Below are 25,157 nucleotides of genomic sequence, written 5' to 3'. Positions count from 1 at the left end.
TCATACATTTTTTTGAAGGATTTCGAGGTCTCCCTAGATCTTGAATCTTCAAATCTTGCTGAGTATTGTTGGGAAGTGTAATTTGTTTGCTGTACCTTCCGCATCTGGAAATCCGTGCAACCTCGGCGTTTGTTACTCCTGCAGAAGCCTGGGGAAGATCCAAGCGAATATTTTCGTAAGTTGGAACGTTAGTTTGATGCAATATGTATTCGTTTTACTTCATGTTGTCAGCTAAATCTGGGGTAGAAAGAGTTCCCCAACTAGAATACATGTGCTACTGCATGACAATTCTACATGTCGTATGATACAAAAAGCAACAGCAGGAACAAACCTATCAAAAACTTTACGTATACTACAGCTAGGTATCTAATACTTACTCAGTTTAAATTGTCCAAGAAGCACCATTTATACACATCAATAAAGGATGAATATCCTTACAATGCAAGTCATGACACCGCTTTACTTGGACTATCGTTCTGGTCGTTTTTTTCTTTCGTCAAATATACCTTTTCAATACAAAGGCATGAGCTGTGTATAACCACAGCGGTTGTGGTGTTATAGCAGAAATCCTTCTACCGAGTTAATATTCTCAAACACATATACATATATAACCCAGTGGACTTCTGAGAATATGTCCCATCATCGATGACCACCAGACCAGCATTCAGCCATTCAATATCATTTCCCCAACCTGTCTGACACTTTCACTCTCTACGATTTCATCCAAGTCACCTCTTACCCCCATCCACCTATCATACACTCACTCTCTCACCTCACACACCCCATCAGCCTATCACACTCACCAACTCCCTCATGCCCTCCCTACCCCTCGAATTCTTCACCACCTTCTTCTCCCTCCTCATATCCAGCCACCGCAACATCCATCGCTTCTACCCCCATTTCCTCGCAAGTTCCTCTTTCCTCTTCCCTCTCCCATCTCCCATCCAAACACCCACTAACCTCTCTCCCAGCCCCAACCACTCCTCTTCACATCGAACTTCCTCACTTGTCCCCAAAACCCCTTCATATCGAATCTCATCAACGCAAGCATACTCCTCCTTCCCATCATTTTGCTTTTCCGGCTTTATAAACGAGGCTTTCATGAAAAACTTCATGATTTTATCGTCCCTTATGCTTTTTGTATTGTGTGGGGAATGTTTATCTTTGAGGGAAAGGAAGAATTGGTGAAGACTGATGTTGTGGTGTTTACGATCTTTCCTTGGTTGGTGTTTTTAGGGTTGTTGGTGAGTTGTATTTGCGGATGATAGGTTTAGGGATAGAATTGATTTGCATTTCCATTGAACTACCAAAACCAAACACAATAAGAACACAGAGGAAGTTCCTCATTCTTACCCCATCCACCCCTATTCACCGCTCACAGAGATGTTGATTTTTGAGGGAAAGGAACAAATTAATACTGTGGTATTCGCATTATTCCCCTAACTGGGTAATCTACTTGGGAATATCAACAAATAAAATATCACAATAGACGACTCGACTTAAGACTCAGAGATACTAAAGGAAAGAAAAAAGAACACTACTGACCATCCAACCATCCATTATATAGGTTTATCCATCCAAAACCATCTCTACAACTCATAACCTCCTCGTCACCCCTTACTCCTTACTGCTCACTCCTCATTTCTTATTCCTCATTCCTTAAGACTCCCTCAACTCCAATACCTTCCCTAACCATCCACTTCTCCTAGTATCTCTCAGTCTCATTTCTCATCTTTCACCAAATCCCACCATCCCACCAACACGAACACATCTTTCCATCTATCCAGAACTTTAATCCAAGCCAATACATACTCTTATACTGCACTTTGCTTCTTTCATTCTGAATATCAACATTATAAACATCAAAACATAGTTGCAAGTTGCAACCAACAATATCAACAAAACACAATGCGAATGAATGAATACCGAGGAGTTTCCATCCCCTTCTCTAATTTATTTATCTATTTCTTCATTTTCTCCTAATCAAAATATTTATATAAGTTACAAAATATATAAAATATAAATCAAAAACCATTCATCCCACGAACATCGAACATCAACCATTCCAAGACTAACACCCTCCATTTCCCCCTTCCCCTTTCGCTTGGAGTCACTTCACTAGTATCGATAATCCAATAACCCAACGATTAAACAACTAGAAACCCATCTCCACGAAAGAACAAAGAAATAATACTTAGGTATTAATTCCATCTATCAATCCATCCATCAACAAACTTACATTCAAAACTCCTTCCGCAAACTCAATTTCTTGCGCGGGATAGAATCGATGGCTCATAGCCGAAAATCATAAACTTACTCACTCATTATATTATCACTACTACTCACATCACCACTCGCATCACCACTCACATCACCACTCACATCACCACTCCTTTCTCCTGTCTCCCTCCCCGCGAAACAAGACTAAAGACCGATTAACTAACCATCCATCCATCCCTGCAACTCACAACACCAACTCACAACACCAACTCACCAACTCCCAATTTCCCAAATCCCAATATCATCTCCTTCACTTCCATTCCAATCCCAATTCCAATTCTAACCCCCAATCCTAATCTTATTCCAATCCAATTCAATCCCCATACCCAATCATAAAAGTCAAAACGAAGCCCCTCCCAACTCCCAACCTCCACCTTCCAACCTCAAACTCCCTATGCACACCTCACACCTCACTCCCTCCTCCCTCCTCCCTCCTCCCTCCTCCCTCCTCCCCAGAAAAGAAACCCCCCATAAGACTCCTCCCCTCTCCCCTCTCCCCTCTCCCCTCTCCCCTCTCCCCCCTCTCCCCGCTTCCTAATTGCCGCTTCCCGCTTCTCTTTAAGATATCTAGATATCTATTATTTGTAGCTGTACATTTTGAAATTCAAACACTTTGAAAGTTATAAAATAAAATAAAATAAAGTAAATCAAATCATCAGTTTCTACATTCAATATAATTCAATCTATTCAATCCAACTTTACCCACTCACTTATTCACCCATTGTACCATCCTTATACAATTAAACAATGCAACTCACCAACTCACCAACTCACCAACTCACCATCTCTCTCCTATCACACTATCACATCAATCCCATCACCAACGAGAAATTCCCCCCTCCCTCCCCCCTCCCTCTCTCCCTCTCCCAAAATCCAACCCCTCAAACATCCTTCTTCGAAAATCCAACTCTTTAAACACCCTCCCCTTCAAATCCAACCCCTCTCCCCCTCTCCCCCAAATCCAACCCCTCGCAACCCCCCAATCCGCCAAACATGCTCCCCCAAGTTACCCCCCCGCCTTCACAGAAATTCCAAACATCATTTTTATTATCAATCAATCAAAAACTAATTTCCTTACTCTAAAACTCCCTTACTCTTTTACCCCCTCAACTCTGTTCTAAAACTAAAATCCCCCCTACTCTACTCTACTCTAAAACTAAAACTAAATTCCCCTACCCTACCCTACCCTATTTTTAAACACCTCAACACCTCAACACACCCAATCCCCTAGAACCCCCCCCTCAAAACCCTCCTCAAAACCATTCCCTATAAACTCAAACTCAAACTCAAACTCAAACTCAAACCCAAACCCAAAGCCCAAGCCCAAGCCCAAGCCCCAACAAGAGAAACCCCAAAACCCCAAGAAGAGGGAAAAAGAAAGCATATCCCAACTATCCATCCATTCATCTATCCTTCCATCCTTCCAACAACATTCTCACTCTATTACAACTAAATATCGAGATGTGATACTATACTATACTATACTGTATACAGGATATAATGTCACGGGACCACCTCTGGGAGCATTCAGAAGCTTTATCGCTATACCATAAAAGCATAAAAGACTAGGAGGTAGAACTAGAAGTTCTACCTTGCTCTCACATATATAGCAGAACAGGACAGGACAGGACAGGACAGGACAGGACAGAAAGGGCTAGTGTCACTTCGTGACATTACCCCCCTCCTTAAGGTATAATCTCCATACCATCACCTAATTAAAAGGTTTCAGGACTAATACTTTAGGCATTTAGGCAGACAGGATCTATATATGCTAGCTCCCAAACCAATAAAGATTTGTAAGCTATAAATAGGCCTCCCACATAGCTCCACTTATAACCAAGGGTAGTTCTACCTAATATCACAAAACCACCTCTAGAAGCATTCAGAAGCTTTACCGCTATACCACAAAAACATAAAAGATTAGGAGGTAGAACTAGAAATTCTACCTTGCTCTCACATATATAGCAGGACAGGACAGGAAGGGCTAGTATCACTTCGTGACATATAATACATGCGGAAGATATTAGACATATAGACCTACAGACATACAGATAGATCTATAAATAGATAGATATATAAACAGATATGTAAATATATGAACAAATATAAAATATAAAATATAAGATATAAAATATAAGATATAAAATATAAGATATAAAATATAAGATATAAAATATAAGATATAAAATATAAGATATAAAATATAAGATATAAAATATAAGATATAAAATATAAGATATAAAATATAAGATATAAAATATAAGATATAAAATATAAGATATAAAATATATATAGATAGGTGTATAGAAATGAAGGTATGTATATAGATACATATGATATAATACAATATGGAAGACAGTGTCACGGGGTGACACTAAGCCCTTTCTGTCCTGTCCTGTCCTGCTATATATGTGAGAGTAAGGTAGAACTTCCAGTTCTACCTCCTAGTCTTTTGGGCGTTTAGCTCAGCGGTAAAGCTTCTGAATACTCCCAGAGGTGATCCCGTGACAGACAGACAGACAGAGACAGACAACACTTGCCTTCCAGCCCTCCAGCTAACTATCTATTCTCTGTCCATCATCAATAAATCGACCACCACCGAAGCACCTCCAATCACATCAGAAATTCTCAAATCTCATAATTCACAATTCAGAAAACATCACATCACATCACATCACACACATCCAAATCAATCAAGAAACATCAAAAATAATCTCAATCAGGTCCACGACCATATAATTTCACTCGTATGCTATGTATGCGTAATAAACACAACTGCTCGATCGTAATCCCACATACATCCATCCCCAATCCATACCATCCCTCAACCCTCAACCCTCTAGACAGCCCGTCTAGTACCAGGGTGAAACAAAAAACCATAGAACGCCAACCAGCTAATCAAGCTAAACAGGTTTGCTCAAAAAAGACAAAAAAAGGTAATGTATCCATGTATGCCATTAATCATGAGATTCTGCCTTCACAAATCCCAAACCGCGGGGTATCAAGGTTGTCGCTACAAAACAATAAACGTTCCAGGAAAACTCCTCCCGTAAACAGGATGCTAGACTGTCTTACACACCAAAGCAAAAGCAGAGGTATAGACTATCAAAAAGTTTTTGATTCGAGGAAATGTATCGCCATGTCGAGACCAGATTGAGATAGAAAACGTAGTCGAAAGTCGAAATGAATGATTCACAAAAAGAATCAGGAGAGAGCGAAACCCTGCCGTAAACAGCATGCTAGACCGTCTAAAAAAAGACTATCAAAAGTAACATAGGCCCATCCCAACTCCCCCGAGAACCATAATCGAAAGTGTATTGTATCGACGCGTATGTGAAAGAGTATGAGATGATGTCATGACAAAGATGGTAGAGGTGAGAAGATATTTAACCACCGAAACCATAGAGGGTACGGCCTTGTCTCTTCAAAGCGTAGACGACATCGAGGGAAGTGACGGTCTTGCGCTTGGCGTGTTCGGTATAGGTGACGGCATCACGAATGACACCCTCGAGGAAGGTCTTCAAAACACCACGGGTTTCTTCGTAGATCACTGTGGAAAGACGCGTCAGTAAATAAATCTTTGTGAAGATATCATCACACATCAAAGCCATGAAGACTGAAGACGCGACGGGATAGAATTGGATAAAACTTACTGGCAGAAATACGCTTGACACCACCACGACGAGCAAGACGTCTGATAGCTGGCTTGGTGATACCTTGGATGTTGTCTCTCAAAATCTTACGATGACGCTTAGCACCACCCTTTCCGAGACCCTTTCCGCCCTTTCCGCCTATTGAAGAATACTATTAGTATATTGAAGCATGATTGATGTGATGGTATATTATTGAAGTGAGATGATCATTGTTGTAGGTAGGTATATCGACATCATAGAGATGTGGATACCTTATCGCGTTGATAGATGATGAAGTGGAGTGAGATCAAAACACCAACACCAAAACATCATCCTCAAATATCGCGACCGACAACAACAACAATCTCAACTTCAACATAAGAACCAAGAGAAGAAAAGGTATTATAACTTACGTCCAGTCATGATGAAGTAGTTATTACGAAGTGGATTTGATTATTTGAGATAATAAACGCGTCTTGATCAAGACGATGGATGGATGTATTGATGATAATTCCGAAGTAAGTAGTGGCGGAATATGAAGTTGTTAAATAAAAGAATGAAAATCCGAAGGGGGAGGGAATTTGTTGGTTTTTGATCAGGAAACAAGTGATCTGGAAAATGGGAGTTTTGACGCTAGTACCTTTTGAGAAATTAATGGAAATGGGAATGGGAATTGATATTTTATTATTATCTAAGAGAGAAAGGCACTGGGGGTGTGATTGCCGAGGAAAATTATAGAAAAAATTCAATGTCGTTCTTTCGATTTTATTATTATGGTGGTTTGGATTTGAACACACACACACCATATATGGCTTACGGCTGTATTATTTGTTGCGTGCGTGATGTGAAATGTTCCGAGTCCCGACCAAAGCTCATCCATCCATCCATCCATCCATCCATTATAAGCGTAAAATGCGGCGGATCGTTACTTCGCCTTATTAGTTCCAGGGGTGCATAGATAAGCGAGTACTTGGATGATGTTGATATTGATCTCATCGATTCATTGTTATGAAATAAACTATCTACATATATATAAAAGAAATTCAAATTCAAATAAAAATACAAAATACAAATACTTGTATTGAGATATATCAGTATCCATCAAGAGTTAGGTATCTAACCCTTTTACTATCTTCAAAGAGGAGGTGAAGTATTACAACTATGAGTATCCATCATCTTCACGAAACTGCCATTTCCTACGCGTCGGAACCAATACTACTACTCTGTAGGTGATAGGTACATCAATACTCTACACAATCTACTCCATACATATTATCATCAATAATAAAATCATCCCCATTCCAAACTATCTAGATCTATACATCATAACTCTCAAACTCAAAAGCTACAAGTCAAAAGCCACAAACCAAAAGTCAAACCAAGCAATCACCAAACCCCAACCTTCTACCTTTCATCTTCCATCTTCCATCTTCCATCTTTCCAATCATAGATATCCATATATTCCCACTTACAATCTAAACACCAAACAGCCACTCATTTCTCATCTATCAAAACACGCATTATCAGAATCATAGATAGGTATCCATACTTTTACAATTTCATTTCCAATCCAATCCCATCCCATTATATATATGAACTTTCATAAAACTCACAATATAATATAATACAATACATACAAAAAAGCATAAGGAAATTCATGAAAGTACTAGAGACTTCAAACATGCATGACTTTCATTTACAGGAAAGTACCATCCAAGGTTCATTGAAGTAAGTGTGTTAAAGGGTACTATGCTATGGTAGATAGGGAGTGACGAGTTGGGAAGAGTCTACTAGCTAGGTAGGTACCAGAGATTTCTTACCGCCAGTTTTCACAATCACATTACAGGACTTATTGAGACACTTTTGAAAACATCGCAATTTTCTGTTGAAAATTCGCCGAGGTGACAATACTTGTTTTGGAATATCATATTATATCTATTACTATTCTTCTGTAGTATTCATGTTTGGGGCATGTTCGTGAGCCATCTCACCGATTTCCATCGCGTCCCATTGTGCGTACTTCTTCAGCTTCATAAACCACAATCCCAGCGTGTATGGGCTCAAACAGTGATGAGCCTCGGTTCCCAACTCAAAGTATGGTCTCGACCGCTATTTTGATAAGGAAGATTCGAGTAGTCTCCAATATGAGAATCTAAACCGTGCTAAGGTATCTGTTGTATGACAAAGGGCTAGTGCAAGTAAAGGGATCCCTTCAAAGCCTGGGATGTCTTTCAGCTACCATACTCCGGTCCCTTTGCGCGCAGTGAGATCTCCCACTAAATTCCTGGTCGTGAGATGTAATTGATGAACTCTGGAGATTTCCAAGGCCACATGGTAGCGTAGATAGCCTCTATAATATGCTACCAACTACTGCTCGTAACATCATCCTCCATGTGATATGATATATCCCGAGACTTTAGTCTTCATCCATACCAAGAATCCCGAACTTATTCCTCGCGCTGATACTCTTCGTCGCACCAGAATATACACCTAAGAGCCATACCCCTCGATGCAATGATTATGATGATTCTTCCATGATTCCCTCTCAACACTCCTCACAAATATTTCTTCCCCGCCGCCGCAACCCGACCCCTGAAAACCGGACTCGTAACTGGTTGATTGACTTGGTAAAACGGACTCATAATTGTTTTTACCCAATTCTCATAAACTTCCGTGAAGAATTGTTTAATGGCCTCTTCTGTCTGAGGCGAAGTAGGATTTGCTCCGATCGATGTAGAGGTTCTCGAAGTCGTTGGGTTTGCAGGTTGAGAGGGAGAGTGTAAGAGCATGAATTTCACATCTACATATATTAGCACCACCACGATGCATATCTGTAAGAAGAAAAGCATAACTTACTTCCACCCGTCATGAAGCACGATACGTAATTATTGTAAAACCGATCGATGCATTTCAGATACCTACAAAGTATATTATTAGTATCCAATCCAGTCGCATCTCGTGCAAAATAAAATCACATACATCTGTCCACCACCCCATTGCACCTCCTCGACAATATCCAAACTACTATGAACAATAAATTGATTCATATGTCTGGCCTGTTCGGGGAACCTGGCGATCCCATCACCACCCTGTTTCGCAGTTCCAAATTCATATTCAAAGAGAGGGTTGTCTTGCGTCCCGACGATTGCGAAATAATACGACATTTTGGTATGCGCATTCGCAGTTGAAGCAATGATGGAGGTTAGAGAGTTGAGGTCATGAAGCGAATGCTGATTGGTTCGCGGAATTTAAAGCTTGGCGCGGAGCGGAGGGGCCGACCGATTCTTGAATTTTGAAGAGGATTGATTGATGGCGTGAGGAGGTACGATTAGAAGAACATTGAAGCAAACAACACAATGTTTGGAGCTTTTAGACCTACGAATGTTATGTCTGGGGGTCTTCTTTGGTATGATCTGATTCATTCTCTGGTATCATTTTGAGCGTGGAGATTTGCTAACGGTGGTGCGATTTAGGAAGATCCCATGGCGACTCTCGAAATTCCAAAAGGCACGACAGCGCAAACGTTTAAGGGCAGTCGATTCGGTGGTTGCTACAGTGGATAGAGCCTTGGCTGCTAAGGGAATTACGACAAAGGCTGTGGAGAGGTGGAAGGAGGAAATGCCAACGGAGCAGGAGATGTTACCAAAAGATAAATACACAATCTTTGACCGGAAAGAGAAGAAATATAGAAAGGGAATTCACAGTAAGTCTGGCAGATGTGTCTCTACAGACGGAGTCAGTTTACTGATATCACTGCAGAGCTTCCTAAGTGGACGAGATTATCACAACGACTCAATCCTCCCGGTTATTGATATGGATATATTTGGATGGACTCAATGGAAAGAGTTCTCATCGGAAGAATTGATGTACAATATGCATTGATGGCGTTTGGGATATGTGTATACGAAAAAGAATGAAAGGGCATGAGTTCAGTGCTCTGGAATGGCTAGAATCCTAAGAATTTTCCCTACTATGCAAATGCAGCTCACCATTCTGATATCAATGAATCACCGCAGTTCCTTATACGCCTTCCCAAGTACTGCAAAATATCGTACAATCGTCCATCTCTCCAATGAACTATCTACCCTTGCCATATTCTTCTTCTTCTTTCTGTCTTTCAGCTTGAATAGCTCTACCTAGACCTCCTCTCCCCTCATCGTATTCCTCACGGTACTCATCGCGCACTTGGCCGCCAGACTTCCCACGTCCATACTGTCTTCCCTCTTGAAATCCTGGATCTAAATCTGTTCTAATGATTCTCTCGTCGAGCTTTGTACCGCCAATATACTTCATGCAATCGAGCGCATCTTGGTGAGTATAATATTCCACGAAACAAAACCCACAAGGTGTCTTATTGAATCTATCCAATCCCATAATCAATCTCTTGATTTCACCACATTTCGCAAATAGTTCGTGAATCTGTTCTTCAGTTGTGTAGAAGGATCTGTAGACAAATTATTAGTTCATGCCTCAAACCATGCCCCAGCCCATTGATTGATTGGAAACAGCTCAAATGAAAACATTGAATGCATTTTGACATACAAGTTTCCAACATAAAGTGTTGTCGCGTCTTTTAAAGGATCATCTGCTGGTTCCTCTGGAGTTCGTTCTCTTCTCTCGTCCTCTCCATCTCTCTCGTATCTGCGCTTCTTATTCTAGACCAGATTGTTAGTCGAGCTCCTTCTGCGCCGAGTGGAATAATAATTGCATAGCTTACTCTACCTTGATAATAGGCACTTGGTTTGTCAAGCCTATCGACAGTATTTCTAATTGATCCAGGCATTTTTAGAAATTTGTTGTTTCTTTACAATCCAATTTTCTACAAGGCTGATGGATTTCTTTGTTTCCTGGGGAACATTTACAACACAGAAGGCTTCCAATTACCTACCCGCATGCACCAAGCTTTCGCGACGCGCTAGCATAGCCTGATATTAAACCCATTCAACCTCAAAAAAAGTTCCAGACTCAATTCACTTCTCTTCGCCGTAACATACAAGTTGCTTTCCAATATCGAGCTTCTACGAATGTGCTGATTATTTAAAATAATAACATCGAGCGCAGGGTCTGAAAAATGCCTCAAGTTCTTGGTTACACACCTACATGGCTTTCAAAGCCAAATCCAGGCCATGAGATATTTACAGCGAAACCGACGGGCATCCAAACAGCTTCTGGAGCTAGTTATAATCCGAATGAGAAGAAAACGAATAAACCAGGACCGAAGAGAACGATTGCGCGTAGGGGGACTGAGATATTCATTGCTGTTGGAAAGGAAATTCGATGGGCGGATCTTGTTTACTTGAAGGAAACATGGGAAAACAAACAAGAGAACCAAAGAAGCTTCTTGAAAGGCAAATCACGAGCCGAAGAGGAAATTGAGGCTGAAGAGAATGTTGCTCGGGAGTATAGAGTAAGTTCTGAAGCTTTTGTCATTGTATTTGGGTGCTAATGTTCTGCAGACACTCAAAATTCCTGTGGCAGATGAAATTCGACAGTTGATTATCTCTCCCAATTCGAATTTCATGGCGATCTTGACAACTCATACCGTACATGTCGCAATCTTACCTGAAACCTCGCATCTTACAGCCCCCGACAATGGTCCTATGAAGATTAAGACTTTTCACTTGGGTCCAACTACACATGTTACATCACGATCTGGAATATCAACTGCGCTGTGGCATCCATTGGGCGTTAATGGAACATGTTTGGTCACAATTACAAAAGATGCCGTTGTTCGAGTATGGGAATTGTCTACAACCGATCGTTGGTCTTTCGACAAACCAACTCTTGTGGTCGATCTGAAAAAATTGGCGGATGGAGTTTCGGCTGATCAAGATTTTGGAGCTTCCGTGGCTGGTCAACCAAGTAAATTTTCTCCGGATGCTTTTGAGATGGAGGTAGCATCGGCTTGTTTTGCAGGTAGAGGATCTGGAGGTTGGTCACCTATGACTCTTTGGCTTGCAATGAGGGAAGGAGATGTATATGCTCTTTGCCCCTTATTGCCCGAAAAATGGGCGCCACCACCCACGCTGATTCCTTCCCTTTCGATATCGATTGTGTCCAATATCGCCGCTATTGAAGATGATCCAACTGTAACTCAAGGTAGCAAACTCCTGGCGCAACAACAATTAGATTGGATGACGGATATCGACAATCAAGATCCAAGCCAGGTTCAGGGATCATTGGGTGAGCCGCCAATTGAGGTTTACACAAGACCTTCTAGACCTGGAAAAGTACCAAGATTACAAGGTCCATTCGATTTTGAGATGGCCCCCGAGGTTGAGGATGACGAGGACGATGAACTATTCAGTGACATTTATGTCATTGGACCAAAGCTGAATGCCGAAGAGCTCATGGATGGAGAGGAGGACGATGAGCTTGAGTTAGATGAGATCGACAAAGAGGGATGTTCTATGAGCGTGATTTGTTTGCTTACAACTACTGGGCGTATTTCAATCTGCCTGGACTTGGTTGGAATCGAAGCTCAATGGTTACCGAGATCGAATTCAAGGATATTACGATTTCTGGACGACCCGGACCCACCTGTCTTGCTGACTTATGAAGTTTTGGATACTTCCAAACCCAATGAGGTTTGGGAAGGATGTTGGCCAGTTTTTAGTCATGATGTCGAATCAAGATATTCGTTCTTCATTACCAACAATTCGAACATCACATATATGTCACTCTCTACATGGGTATTCAAGCTCGAGGAAGAATTATCCAAAGGCGCAGAGTCTAATGTCCGACTTGGTGTAGTTGTTAGCACCCCATCAGAAAGGCAGAGGGTCTATACGCCACCCATGATCGACAAGAATGCCCCTCTGGCTGCCAGCACAATTATTCAAGATCCCGATCTTGGCTATTTCCTTCTCTCCGCAAATGCTCATGGCCCATTATCTATCAACTTTGAATCGCCTGAATTTCAATTGGATTTTAACCGTAGCCGTGGTCGCTCAGAATCATACGACTCCGAAACCGATAATGATAAACCTCTCGTCTTATTCGAAGCTCGGCCTGTGTACCAACCATCTTATGCTTTGGAACAACCATCCGAATTACCCTCTCTTCACGAAAAAATAAAGCATAGCAAATACAAGCGTTTGTTGAAGGAAGAGATCCGATTATCACCAGCTACACTTACGGTCATGACCGACGCCCATAAAGTTCTCAGTGAAGAAACCCATCGCATTGGTACCGCAGCCGCAGAACTGTTCAGAAAATGTATCAAACTTCAGATTGAGCTTTCAAAACATATCAAACATGCTAACGAAATTGCAACACGTGTGGAATCTGTCATTGGCGAGGATGTAGATGAAGATGATGATAAACCTCGAGTGCCACCAAATGAAAACATGGAACGAAGAATCAAGGAAGCAAAGGACAAACAGAAGATTTTGAACGAGAGAATTGAAAATATTAGGAAGAAGATTCCTAAAAATACGCAGAGAGAACTGAGTGATAAGGAGAAAGCGTGGATAGAAGAGGTGAGGAGTCTTGGTGGAAAGGTACTGGGTGAAGATATGGACGGATCAACGGAGAGTATGGTGAAGGTCTCGAAGGATCCTTGGCAGAGGTATGAAGAGGTGAAGGAACTAAAGGATGAGGTTTTGAGTCAGGCGAATGAATTGGTGAAGGATGCGGAGAGGGAGAGAGATGAGGAGCAACAAGAGGAGAGGGATGGAGACTCAGCAAGGGATGTACAGGTTCCCTCTGAATTGAGGAGGAAGAAGGTGGGACAGATAATGAAGTTGTTGGATCGCGAGACGGCTTTGGTGGAGGCTACGAAGGGAAGATTGGAGAGATTGAGTTTGGCTTGAAAGGGATGTGGATTGGTGGTGAGGTACAGAGGTAGCGACTAATATTTTTTGACGAAATCTTCGGAGATAGAAAAGGGAACGAAAATGTGTTGAATGGTGGAAAGGGGGAAGTGAGATTGTATTGTATGATTTGATATGCTATGATATCCAGCAGGATGTGCGCAAATGTTCAGATACCTCTAACTTTACATATGTTAACGAGCGGCGTTTATCGAGTTGAGCTGAGGTTGAATTTGATGCGTGTGGACTGGAGGAAATAAGGGACAAGTAGGGTAGGTTGGTGGGTGGGTGAAAATAGAGAGTTAAAGGGCGTAGTCCAATAGAGAAGATGATTAATCCAAGAATTTACGATCAGTCGGTTGAATATCGAATTGAACTGGGGAATGGCCTTGTGCAACGTATATTCATACAGCGCGATAGATAGGCGTGTGATAATGATGTAAGGAGTACGAGAGAGTCCTAGTGGGCTTTGATTTTTATTTTTATTGGTTGCAATACAATGCGATATCCGATGATCTTATTTATGTCAAGTTGGGTTATGGTTGTGTCTTTGAATATAGGTTAGTTGATTTCAGATCTATCAGATATTGCCGGATTTATTTGATTCGTCTAGAACGTCGTGGATGGAAATAGTTCGTGTAAGAGCGGTTACTAGAGTTGTTTCTATCACATTGCTCGGGCTCTTACACACGCTTGTGGTGCGGACAGTGCATCTTGAGGTGTAGGTAGAGGTTTTAGATGATATGCGTGTTACTACTTTTTTGAATCTAACTCAGTTGCGTTCAGTGACCAATGTACCAGCGTCGATTCAGATATCGGCACTGGCTACTTTTGCGACCTTCTCAGGTGCTACTCATATTCCAAGTGGTGACGCAGACATGAGAATATCAGGCATACCTTGTCAACAAGCCCTACCTTGCGCGGGTCATCAAGTCAATTCAATGTTTTGGGCTATTGCTCTCTCGTTTTCGTCTTCAATCTTGATTCGTTCCATTCCCCAGCTTGCAACAGCGGCTACGCAACTAGCAGTCAAGGGTAGTATGAAAGCCTGCTTAACGCCGTAACTAATGAGACTCTTGGCCTCCTGTTGCTCTGCTGGAGGAAGTGTCTGGCTCAGCATAGCAAACTCGCGAATGCCGCTTTTGAGGATTGGATCGTTACTCTGTGGAAGAAGCTGTTGAAGTCGGCCTTGTGTTGATGATAGGAAGATGTTCTCAGCAACACTGATAGCTATAGCGCTTCCAAGCTGACGAAATAAAACCTCCATGCTGCAAGCGTGCGCAATTTCAGAAGGCGAAACAACTACTTGTACTGCGATAAAAGTGACTTGAATTGCCATTCCGCATCCTATTCTGGCGATTACTGAATAGCCGATGTAAAACCCCATACCACTATCTGTTGTCAGCAGATATAGAAGCGCACTTCCGGCTACATATATTAATGCTCCCGCCCACATGAATGGCACGTAATGGCCACACCGCGTTGTTGAGAAGCCAGTTACCAAACTGAAAATTGTCATGGGTATGGAGAGCGATAAACCTAGGACCCCAGATATAGAAGCCGAGAAATACTTTACACCTTGGAAATAGGTTGGTAATAATCAAGTATGGGTAGTGATGGCGAGACCGTATGCGAATGAGAACATATAGCAGATAGCGACTGTTCGCTGTCGGATCATTTGAAGATTAACTACGGCCCTTTGATCTGTTAATATACTGGTCCTGCAAGGTAGAGCAGAGTATCAAGATTCTCACTTTTCTTTTTGGTGTCGCTGAAGAATGATGAAAGAAATCCCAAGAAGTCCAAATCCTAGTACAGATCCCCAAGCTTTTGAATTCGACCATGAGACGGATACGCCACCGAATTCAACAGCCACAAAAAGGCAGGTCATACTTGATAGTAGCAAAATAAAGCTAAGAGGATCCAGCTTCAATAGCTTCGTGGAAATGGGTAACTGATGATCAGGGTGAGGCTTGCGATCTAGGATGTAAAAGACAACGAGACTACAGGCAAGTCCAAGCGCTAATTTTTCAGTCAGTTGATTGATGATATTAAAGGGCAGCATAGCATACGTAAGTTTAACCAGAAGGAAAACCTCCAGGTCAGGACCGAATCTGTAAGAATACCACCGACGGTGCTGCCTATCATTGATACAATGCTACTAATGCTAACCATGATTGCCATTCCTTGCGGCCTAAATCTCAGGGGGACCACACGGCCAAAAATGGCTCTGCGAAAAATGAGGTCAGAAACAGCAGTGCTTAAAGCTGGGGCGTCAACACCTTGGTCATTGTTATGAAAAAATGTCAATACAGAACCGCGCGATGTCCTTGCATCGATTCAAATTTTTGATCCGAGAGAAACCTGGAGTAGTGACTTACAAACTTCCCGTGAGAATTCCAGCTGCAGCAAGCCCAGTCACTGCTCGACCAAGAAGCAAGCACGAAGAGACAGGAGCTGCAGCACAAAGAATCGAGCCAATACAGAAAACAAGAAGGCTAGTAAGATAGGTTGCCTTGGGCTCGAAGCAAGTATAGATCTTCCCAAATACGGGTTGGCATGATGTCTGTGCCAAAAGATAGGCACTACCGTACCATCCAATATCACTGACTGCCTTGAATTCAGATGATATGGTGAGTAATGCAGTAGCTATAGCAGAAGCGTGATTGTCAGGTTGTTTTTCGTAGGTGAAAAGTGTAGAGTGGATAGTCGGATGGTACCTAAAATGCTGCTGTCTAATGCAACCATAATATCCGCTATTCCAAAAGCAATTGATACCGCGATCAATTTGTTACCGGTAAGCCATTCACTAGGCACATCTTCATTCTGCCCATTGGTTATGTGATTGGAGTCATGAGCCACAACTTCCGGAGGAGTGCCGAGAGAAGCTCTATCGGTTGTGCTGACATCTACAGAGCGCGACGCAACTTCATGATGGGATTCGTGATCTGGAGTCGTCATGTTTTTTTTGCTTTCGTTGTTCTCATCAGAGATAGGGTCTGAAGTAGTCGCTATAAGACTTGTGTCTTTTGACGAGGAAATGCTGTCTGGAAATGATGTCATGATTAGTCGTTATGAACAGCTTTCGAAGCGCGCCAAATCTCGTAATACGTTTATCTTAGCTTGAGTTTTGCTGATTCAAGGATGCTATCTATCCGAATGCTGGCAATATATAATGTGGTTCCCAGGATTCAAATTCAGGCCAATACCATGTTAGCATTAATCAGGGAGGCATCACCAATGGCCAGCTTAATTCGGGTAGAGAGATACACTCTTTTCCCTTCCTATTGAAGCTTATCTAGACATCGTATAAAATTGGCGATCATAGGAGCCACAGGCATGTGAAGATGTAAGCTGCACCGAACTAAGGCTCTAAAAGTGCTAGAGCTTACGCGATTGCTAGCTCACCCTTGTCATTCATCTGATTGGTCAGCTTGTACATACAATAATTGAAACTATTCTGTTAATAATACAAGATGCCTAACATCACTCCTTCGACATTTGTGAAAATATAAAGTCTATATTATCGCGGCTTTTGAGATGCTACGGTTGAGTTTCTGCTGTGGTCACTTAATCATGTTAATCCCTTGTGTGCCAAGAAGCGTTTGGAGAGCAAAGGACTGACTTGAAGTCTATCAAGGTGAAAGGCAGAGCTTTCATCAATTTCACCTGTATTCAGCAAATACAGACGAAGAAGCTCCGATACATATATTAGCTCTGTCAAAGACAGCATTGGCCAATTAAGAGTGGCATCGCAGGTGATAAGCTTAATCAAAAGTATCACAGTCCTGAAGACGGGCCTGATTCCTTCATATTTAAAATTGGTTGGGCTGAAGCTGGGCGAACATGTGAAGAGAACAGCAATCAAAGTTTTCTTCATCGTCTTGTTTTTTATCTATTTCAGTTTCATTCTCCAAAGTTTAGGTTGTCAATGAAGTTTTCAGACCGAATTAAGAAATCAAAAGAAACATCGCGCATAGCAGAGAGTGAGTTTTCTCAGCCATTCAAATATTTCGTTTGTTAGATCGGTCTTATACATCTTCTTCTGATTGAGCTTCTCAATTCTTTTGATTCCCTTTTCTCTTTCGTTTTTCCTTTCTTTTTTTCAGAGACATTAGCATCTCAGATGATACTGAAAGGACAACATGCTATCAACAGTATCAAGTGGAATACTATCACCTGCAAACTGGCAGTGATTTGTCTCTCTACCTCCACTTTCGAAGCAATAGCAAATTCTCAGAAGTATCAATTTTAACATCTGATTCACCAGTTTGCAACCAACAACTGAAGCGGATACAACTTTTTGAGATGACCTCGGGAGTCTGAAGTTGTGTTCATCTTGTTTCCCCCTGTTGACAAACAGAGACGTATGTGATAAACACCTAGGTAATTCATGTCCTGTTCTCAATCTTACCAATACCACATATCTTGCAAGATTTCTGCAGCGAGAAGTGTTTATAGCATTTTGGACTGCCTTACTGTGATTGATCTACTACATCACTGTACTCAATCATTTGCCTTACTGGATCAGCTACTGTACTTAATCATTACTGTACTGCATCTGTTAATGTATCTGGCTATCTGCAGTGCACAGCTAGCATCGTTTTCGATCAGCCTTAGTACGGTCTGAACTTTGGAAAGTTATTATAAAAGGAACTTCCAACCCAGCAGATCACAACCTCTCTTAAAACACAAGCTTTTAACAGTTGACTTTGAAGCACTTTTACAAATTGTCCAAATTCAAACAAAATACAAATAACAATCTAAACTTTCATCAAGCTTTCAAGCTTTCACAAGTACCCAGAAACCCACATCTTCCGACTATCAAAACCAAAATCCAACGATACTTTATTAAACCATCAAAAAAACGAGAAAATGGGTATCTGTGTACACTATCCCATCGGCCGCTGTATAGCTGGAGACCAATGCCACAACAAGCATATAGGTCCTTATCAGCCTTTCCCTTGTAAGAACTTCATCTTCTATGGTAAATGCAAGTGGGGATTGAAGTGTCAATTCGGACACCCAGCTCCCGTTCCTGCAGAGAGCCCCGAGCCTAGTCGTCCTGCCTGCAAGAACTTTCTTTCAAGACGTGGATGTAGATACGGATCGAACTGTATTAGTTACCATCCCGCTCCAACAGATAAGGTAGCTACTAGTGCTACTTCAGCTCTTCAACATTCTCAATCCACTGTGGCTACAACGGAGAATTTGCAGACCACAAAAATTGACACTATCAAGTCGCCCAAGGCAAAGCCTGCCAATACAACAGTTGCTCCTTTGATGAACTTTCGCTCTGCTCGAGTTCGTCCACAGAAGTATAAAGTCACCCCCACTACACCAAATGTTTCAAAGGATGAAGGTTCTACCGAAGTCCAATTATCTGAGGATAAGCCTGCTGGTGAGATGACCATGCTGGCATCACCAAAGGAGTTTGGAGTAATGCCAACTCTTCCACTTGCGGAATCTACTACGACTATGTCAATGGCTTCAAAGACCACGACGGCTACCAACGCTGAATTGTCCGAGAACGAGCCTGTCAATACAACGACCGTTGCATCAAAGATTTCTAATTCTGCTCCAGTCCTTATGCAAGCTCAAGCAACCATGAACACCCCAGCTGTTCCAAGCACTGCAGCTGCCGTCGATATGGATTCTGCTCATGAAAAGCCTGCTGGCAAGATTCCTGCTCTATCAATTGATCCAGGTTCTTATGAAATTGATCTATCGCCCACTGAGCTCAGATCCTTTTCAAACGGTACAAGTGATACTGGTGCTACCAACACTGATTCCTCCAACGATCAGCCAGGTGGTAGAATTACAACTCCATCAGAGAGTTCTGATTCTACTCCCGAAACTCCATCGTTCCAGGTGCTCACACCTGCTTCTACCAGCATTGGCAGTGCAGATGATATTGGCTATGTGTTTTCAAGCGATATCACACCAATGAGCGATAGTTCCGATTCAGTCCGATCTGCGACTCAAAGCCCATCACCCATTGATGATGCGCTTGACACCTCAATGTCTACTGTTCCAGATGACTCGTCTACTCCAGTCAAGTCAGTTCCATTTGACCAGTCGGTTGATGAAACACCTATCAATGGTATGAACAATACCATGCTACCCACGATTCCTGCGGAGACATTGATTGCTTCATCCTACACAGTACCGATCGAATCTCCTGTCGATTCTGAACAAGCATCTGTGGTTCAATCTACAGATCCAGTTTTATCGGCAAACAAATCATCCAACCAGACGACCACAGTAGCACTCATGGAGGAAAAACAAATTTCTGTAATGGAGCGTGTGTCTAAAGACCATCAATCAGCTACGGACAACCTGTCCCGTGTAGTTGTAGACTGGTCGGCCACATTAGAACCCTCCAATCTTGAGTTGTCAGGACCTGGCATTTACGATCGTCAAGCTGGGTACGTGGATCCCATTCACACTCTTATCTACTCTATACTAACGTATCATTTTGAATATAGTCACACTGAAATCCTATTTTCATGGCCCCAAGAATGGAATGTGCCGGCCAACGACATGATCAACACTCTCATTCATCTCGCATCAACCTGGGGAGAGCTTTCCCCATACCAGCCCATTCATCGCAACATGGGTTCGTGGCATTCCCTTCAGATCACATTTCGACACCGCCACGAAGCTGCTGCTGCGGCTGCCGCAATCAATGGACATTTGATCACCGCGGTTGGTGCAAGCATGAGCATTCATGTAACAGTTAGCCATCAAATCGCATTGCAGTACATGATACCTCGATACATCATCGATTCACTCGGTCGCCAGAACCAAGGAAACCTTCATCAAATCTTCAGACAGAATTCTTGCCAACTTCATTGGGGCGATTCGTACCGTGCTGATTATTCTGGCGAGAAGCTCATGGAGGTAACAATTATGGGTACATGCGAGGAGAAAGTTGTGCAATGCAAGGCAGTTCTCGAGGATCTTCTTAGAGGTAGAGTTTTGACTCATGAGGAAGGTGATAATAGACCTCTTTGGCATAAATTCTTTAAGACAGAGGAGGGAGCAAATTGGATTAGAGAGGCGACGACGAATGTTTTTGATATGAAAGTCCGGGTGGCAAAGCTTGCTAATTTAGATATCTTGATGGTTTATGGATCGAGTGAGTGGTCAAGAGCTCGATTTGGTGCACTGGTTGAGAAGAAGATTGCGTGGTTGGAGGAGGCTTCTGTAATTACAGCCGCTGTTGCAGAAGAGTTGAGGTTGATGAGCCTAAGTATTAAGGGTTAAGGGTTAACGGATGGGCAATTTAGGATTACTTTCGGGAGGCTCTTTGCGATAGTGTAGTGATAGGTTACATTCTTTTTTTGTCAGTTTTAGTAGGTTTATTTTAGCATTATTATTTAAAGACTATGAGATACGTTGAAGTGTTAAGTGATTTTGAATGGGGTAATATACTCAAGTAGCTTTGCCACATAAGAAAGTGAAGTTTGTCAAGGACAAAAGTCAAGCCATGTCATCTCGGAACACTGCCACAATAAACGAGCAAGAGGAAGTCTGCCAACAAAGCCTTAGTTGAATAGTGATTTGTATTCAGATATCTTGAAATTTTTTGATCTAACAATGCACAAGGCGATGAGTGGGTTAAGCTAGCCGTGTTGAAGTCTGGTGTGCCGCCCCTGTGCAGTTTTAGTTGAGGATGCCAGAATAACGAATGGCGAATAACTTAGCACGATAATGATTTATTTGAGGATTAGAAACGCTTTTATCACAGTACATTCACGAGTTAAGACGCTGAAACTACTTAGGCTAGGTGTCATGAAGCTTAAATTCTGCTACCGAATGACGACGGGCACTTCTCTGTGGACCACATGCAGTGGTGAAAAATATCGGTGGTATTCACAATTAATGGCATTATACCTAAAGACTCTGTGCGACCTTGTCAAAAGATGGTTTTACATTCATTCTAGCATGTCGCAGAGCTGTGAAAGATTCAAAGTCGAAGTGATGCGGGGTACGTCTAATTGAAGTTGACGAGGAAACCTCCGTCTCCCTAGAAGCTTGACATCTTATTACTTGACCCAGATTAGAATTTCACTGTTTTCTTGTATGTGTAATCCTCTTATATTCTGTATGGAGCGGCGTCGACTCGACAATAATCGGGATGTTTCCTTCTGCACGACGGAGTGCCATTGTATGCGTGAGGAGAACCATCAAAACATGGCGTAAAAATTACCTTGAACTAGGTATAATATCTAAAGTCTTCACCATCAGAATTGATCGTTGAGAAATTTGAGCGGTTCTGTGGATGAGACTGGCTTGTAATGTTGAAGTGTCTTGAGAGAGACTGCGGAAGAATCATCTAAGGACCTGAGCCGAACCCAACAGCTAACTGCTTTTTTTTGCGTTTGATGAAGGACAAAAATGATTCTAATGATTAGTATGACTTTAGTTAGCTGAGATCGCGGGGAATCGATGTAAGTGTGTAGGGTATCTAGATGATAATCAGAGGCAGACTCATCTTGATGGCATCCACGACCTCGCCCAAATTCACATCTTCGCACTTGAATTGTACTCTAACTAATGTAATTTCGTGGCAAATGAAATCCAACAAGAACAACAATTCTTGAGATTCCAACAGACAATGCACTCCCAAGTGATGACCCGCCTCGATCAGATGATACTCCGGCAGTTTCAAAACAGGCATCCAACACAGTTTTTTCCCTTTATTTTTTGTGGCTTTTGATTTTTGTGGGAGTACAGGCTTCACAGTGACATACATCATTGCTATATCCTATCACTTTCATGAAGGGAAATATACGAATCCAATGAGACTCGAAAACTCTTGCACAAGTACGTGAAGGCACTGGATGGTGGTGGATTGCGGACCCCCAAAAACCAAATACCATATGAGGGGTAGAACGCTCAGGTCACACATGTCGATATGAACTGGGCCATCAAGACATGCACCAAAATCACATATGGTGTGATATCTAACTCCTCGGAGACATTAATCACAGTCAAGGTGACACAAACACCTTGGTTGATCGTCATGAATTTTTGCCAGCGAAATTATCGTCTTCTCACCGCAGGTGATCACTGATCACCACCCCCACGGCAAACACAAACCCTCGGGATTAGTGTTCCCACTCAATGATCATATTTTCCTTATTTCCCATTCACAACTGCGGATGTGATCTTTCTCGACATCCCAACTCATCTAGGATAATGGCCTTGGCCGCAATTACTCGGCTGCGCATCCAGATCACCAACTTCACATCCTGATTGTACAAGTTTCTATGTGAGACAAGTGCTATCCAAGACTGCAGGCATAAAATATGATCGAAGATAACGCACTGTGCCTACTGCATGCCAAAAACTTACAACTGTTGCATCTCCAACCCTCGAATATTTGTGCGCCTACTGCGCCGGCTCTCAAAGCCGCTGATAGCGAATGTTGGCATGATATTGTCGAGTAATCTGCGCCGCATGAATTGATTCAGCCAGTGGATGTAAAATTAGCCTACAATGGGCTTTCGTCGGAGATCTGGCGCGAATTTGTGTCACTATGAGGAGAGCGGAGTGGCCGAGCCGAGCTTGGCGGTCAAATTCCGACAGGTTGGTATTCGGCGGCGAATTCGGCGACTGTGAAATCTTGTCGTCGTCTGGCATGGATGTATTCTTCTGGGCGTCTAGAAAATTCTACATGAAGATTTGGGCTTGCTAGGTTGTACAAGGTCATTAAAATCCTTCTTAGCGCGGTTATATTCAAAGATTCGGCAGATACAGCATGTAGAAGAAAGGGGTATTAGATACCTTCTTGGGGTAAACGACAACGGCCAACTTCTTCTGGAACTAAATATCCCTGGTAATGATATGCATCGAATCACTCAAATTTCCAAACGAAGAAACTCGCTTGAAGACAATTAATTGAGCCGGGCATCAATACCGACTTGTCTAATCCTCTATTCCAAGGGTCAATGCTCTTGAACCATTCATCTCACTTCCCCGAATCCCCGAGATGGGCCGAGGACAAAGGGAGAGAACGTTCGAGACGTGTGATCGTTCATAATTCGCTGCTGCTCTCCCAGCTCCCACCATTTCTCTCCAAATGATAATCCTAAACCCAAAACAAAGCCCCGCCAAAAATACAATATCACAATATCAGCTTCACGCGGGCCATCCATACCCATGTTCATACACTTCATGAGAAGCAACAACAGCTGCGCTGCCACGGAGACCCCCTACCATTCGCTTAGACGCATATTTGAACAAGGTAAGTTTGCATCAGCACTACTACTAGCCCCTATTCATGCCCAATCACAAATAACCAACTGAACTGATGTATATTCTGATCGGGACATTGAAAGCTTGTCTGTTGGACATTGCATTTTAACAAGAAGTGACACTCTTGCATTTGCAGATATATTTACCCGATATCCGATACTAATCTGAGTGTGCCCAAGAGAGATGAGATAAAAGGGCAATGTTGCATTGCACAGTTTAGTGTGGTAATGGTGCTGATGTAAGTCCCGACGGAACGGATCACGAAAGGTCTGTGCAAGTGTTTGCTGCTCGAAATGCACAGCCCGCCTCGCAATTGCATTTTCTATTCTTTACTCACCGTTTGAAGGCTGAGGTGGGATTACATGGTAGTGCTACTATGAAGCTTGAGGCACGGCATTTGCATTCTTGGGTGTGTCGACCATGCAGTAAGATTTTCCGGGACTTGCAAAGTTTGGAGGAAAAATGCTTATTGCGGCGCTTCTAAGACATGGACATGGAATTGTTGGTTAAAATGAATAGGGACGAGTGATTATGATTGTTTATGGTAAACAATTGAGGTAATCAACTCGGTGACTAGATATGATGTATTCGGGAATTCTGACAGATTAGGTGGGTTTGTTCAATGGTCGTTTATTAAAAGAGCGGGTCTACTTTCAAGCGTGAATTCATGCCGTTTTCATAAGGCGAATGAGCTTGCAGATGGAGTTGGAATTATGTTGGTTAAAGTCTTGGTAGAATATTCAGGAGGCTCGTATATGTCTCTGTATGGAAAGTAAAAGCGCCAATTTTCAGGTTGATATGAATTCGGCGGTTCCAGCTACCTTCCTTATTGGATCAAAGTTAGTTTGTGTGATTTTCATGTGTAACTTGACTTTGTGAAAGTGGTGAATTAGCTTAAATTTGGGAAGAGAAGGAGCTAGCTACATTGACTGTCAGCCATCCTGGTAAAAAGAATGTTAAATTGTCTTCAAGTTGAGTGCTTATCCGGGAAGCGTCCAACCTTCGGTCCGGAAGCTTGGACTGAAAGATGCTAAAGGAATTTAATCTGGGGATAAACGTTACATGTTGATGTGCAACTAAACCAATTCGGATCGTCTAAAGACAACAAAAATAAGGAGTTGATGAATCTGTTCTGATTAAACCTGATCTTCTCGAAGACCGGGGT

The 25,157-nt window shown here is 42.3% G+C and overlaps 8 protein-coding genes across 8 annotated transcripts; 3 read left to right on the top strand and 5 right to left on the bottom strand.

Annotated features, from left to right (window-relative positions):
• Positions 1 to 4,986: 4,986 nt before the first annotated feature.
• On the bottom strand, positions 4,987 to 6,497 carry EAF02_001802 (uncharacterized protein). The gene is made up of 3 exons (XM_038897850.1): positions 6,326 to 6,497; positions 5,934 to 6,071; positions 4,987 to 5,830 (listed from the first exon to the last, which is right to left on the bottom strand). The coding sequence occupies exons 1-3, from the start codon at positions 6,333 to 6,335 to the stop codon at positions 5,667 to 5,669; spliced, it is 312 nt and encodes a 103-aa protein (XP_038762825.1). The 5' UTR covers positions 6,336 to 6,497; the 3' UTR covers positions 4,987 to 5,666.
• A 1,317-nt stretch (positions 6,498 to 7,814) lies between these two features.
• Positions 7,815 to 9,172, bottom strand: EAF02_001801 (uncharacterized protein). The gene is made up of 3 exons (XM_038897849.1): positions 8,892 to 9,172; positions 8,769 to 8,830; positions 7,815 to 8,712 (listed from the first exon to the last, which is right to left on the bottom strand). Exons 1-3 carry the CDS (start codon positions 9,074 to 9,076, stop codon positions 8,468 to 8,470), a joined length of 492 nt encoding a protein of 163 aa, XP_038762824.1. The 5' UTR covers positions 9,077 to 9,172; the 3' UTR covers positions 7,815 to 8,467.
• Positions 9,173 to 9,268: 96 nt separating this feature from the next.
• On the top strand, positions 9,269 to 9,724 carry EAF02_001800 (uncharacterized protein; the record flags this gene model as incomplete). Its single annotated transcript, XM_038897848.1, has 3 exons — positions 9,269 to 9,318; positions 9,386 to 9,615; positions 9,672 to 9,724. 3 exons carry the CDS (start codon positions 9,269 to 9,271, stop codon positions 9,722 to 9,724), a joined length of 333 nt encoding a protein of 110 aa, XP_038762823.1.
• Positions 9,725 to 9,989: 265 nt separating this feature from the next.
• EAF02_001799 (uncharacterized protein) lies at positions 9,990 to 10,695 on the bottom strand (the record flags this gene model as incomplete). The annotated part of the gene is made up of 3 exons (XM_038897847.1): positions 9,990 to 10,356; positions 10,455 to 10,567; positions 10,630 to 10,695. The coding sequence occupies 3 exons, from the start codon at positions 10,693 to 10,695 to the stop codon at positions 9,990 to 9,992; spliced, it is 546 nt and encodes a 181-aa protein (XP_038762822.1).
• A 288-nt stretch (positions 10,696 to 10,983) lies between these two features.
• Positions 10,984 to 13,726, top strand: EAF02_001798 (uncharacterized protein; the record flags this gene model as incomplete). The annotated part of the gene is made up of 2 exons (XM_038897846.1): positions 10,984 to 11,319; positions 11,369 to 13,726. 2 exons carry the CDS (start codon positions 10,984 to 10,986, stop codon positions 13,724 to 13,726), a joined length of 2,694 nt encoding a protein of 897 aa, XP_038762821.1.
• A 928-nt stretch (positions 13,727 to 14,654) lies between these two features.
• On the bottom strand, positions 14,655 to 15,182 carry EAF02_001797 (uncharacterized protein; the record flags this gene model as incomplete). The annotated part of the gene is made up of 1 exon (XM_038897845.1): positions 14,655 to 15,182. The coding sequence occupies one exon, from the start codon at positions 15,180 to 15,182 to the stop codon at positions 14,655 to 14,657; it is 528 nt and encodes a 175-aa protein (XP_038762820.1).
• Positions 15,183 to 15,326: 144 nt separating this feature from the next.
• EAF02_001796 (uncharacterized protein) lies at positions 15,327 to 16,789 on the bottom strand (the record flags this gene model as incomplete). Its single annotated transcript, XM_038897844.1, has 5 exons — positions 15,327 to 15,423; positions 15,481 to 15,748; positions 15,799 to 15,956; positions 16,108 to 16,375; positions 16,447 to 16,789. The coding sequence occupies 5 exons, from the start codon at positions 16,787 to 16,789 to the stop codon at positions 15,327 to 15,329; spliced, it is 1,134 nt and encodes a 377-aa protein (XP_038762819.1).
• Positions 16,790 to 18,601: 1,812 nt separating this feature from the next.
• On the top strand, positions 18,602 to 20,995 carry EAF02_001795 (uncharacterized protein; the record flags this gene model as incomplete). The annotated part of the gene is made up of 2 exons (XM_038897843.1): positions 18,602 to 20,154; positions 20,215 to 20,995. The coding sequence occupies 2 exons, from the start codon at positions 18,602 to 18,604 to the stop codon at positions 20,993 to 20,995; spliced, it is 2,334 nt and encodes a 777-aa protein (XP_038762818.1).
• Positions 20,996 to 25,157: the final 4,162 nt, after the last annotated feature.

Source organism: Botrytis sinoallii (genome assembly GCF_014898435.1).
Source record: "Botrytis sinoallii strain Bc 23 chromosome Unknown BSIN_002, whole genome shotgun sequence".
In the NCBI taxonomy this organism is placed as follows: Eukaryota; Fungi; Ascomycota; class Leotiomycetes; order Helotiales; family Sclerotiniaceae; genus Botrytis; species Botrytis sinoallii.
Note: the sequence above shows the minus strand (reverse complement) of the source record. Positions and strands in the feature narration are given on the sequence as shown.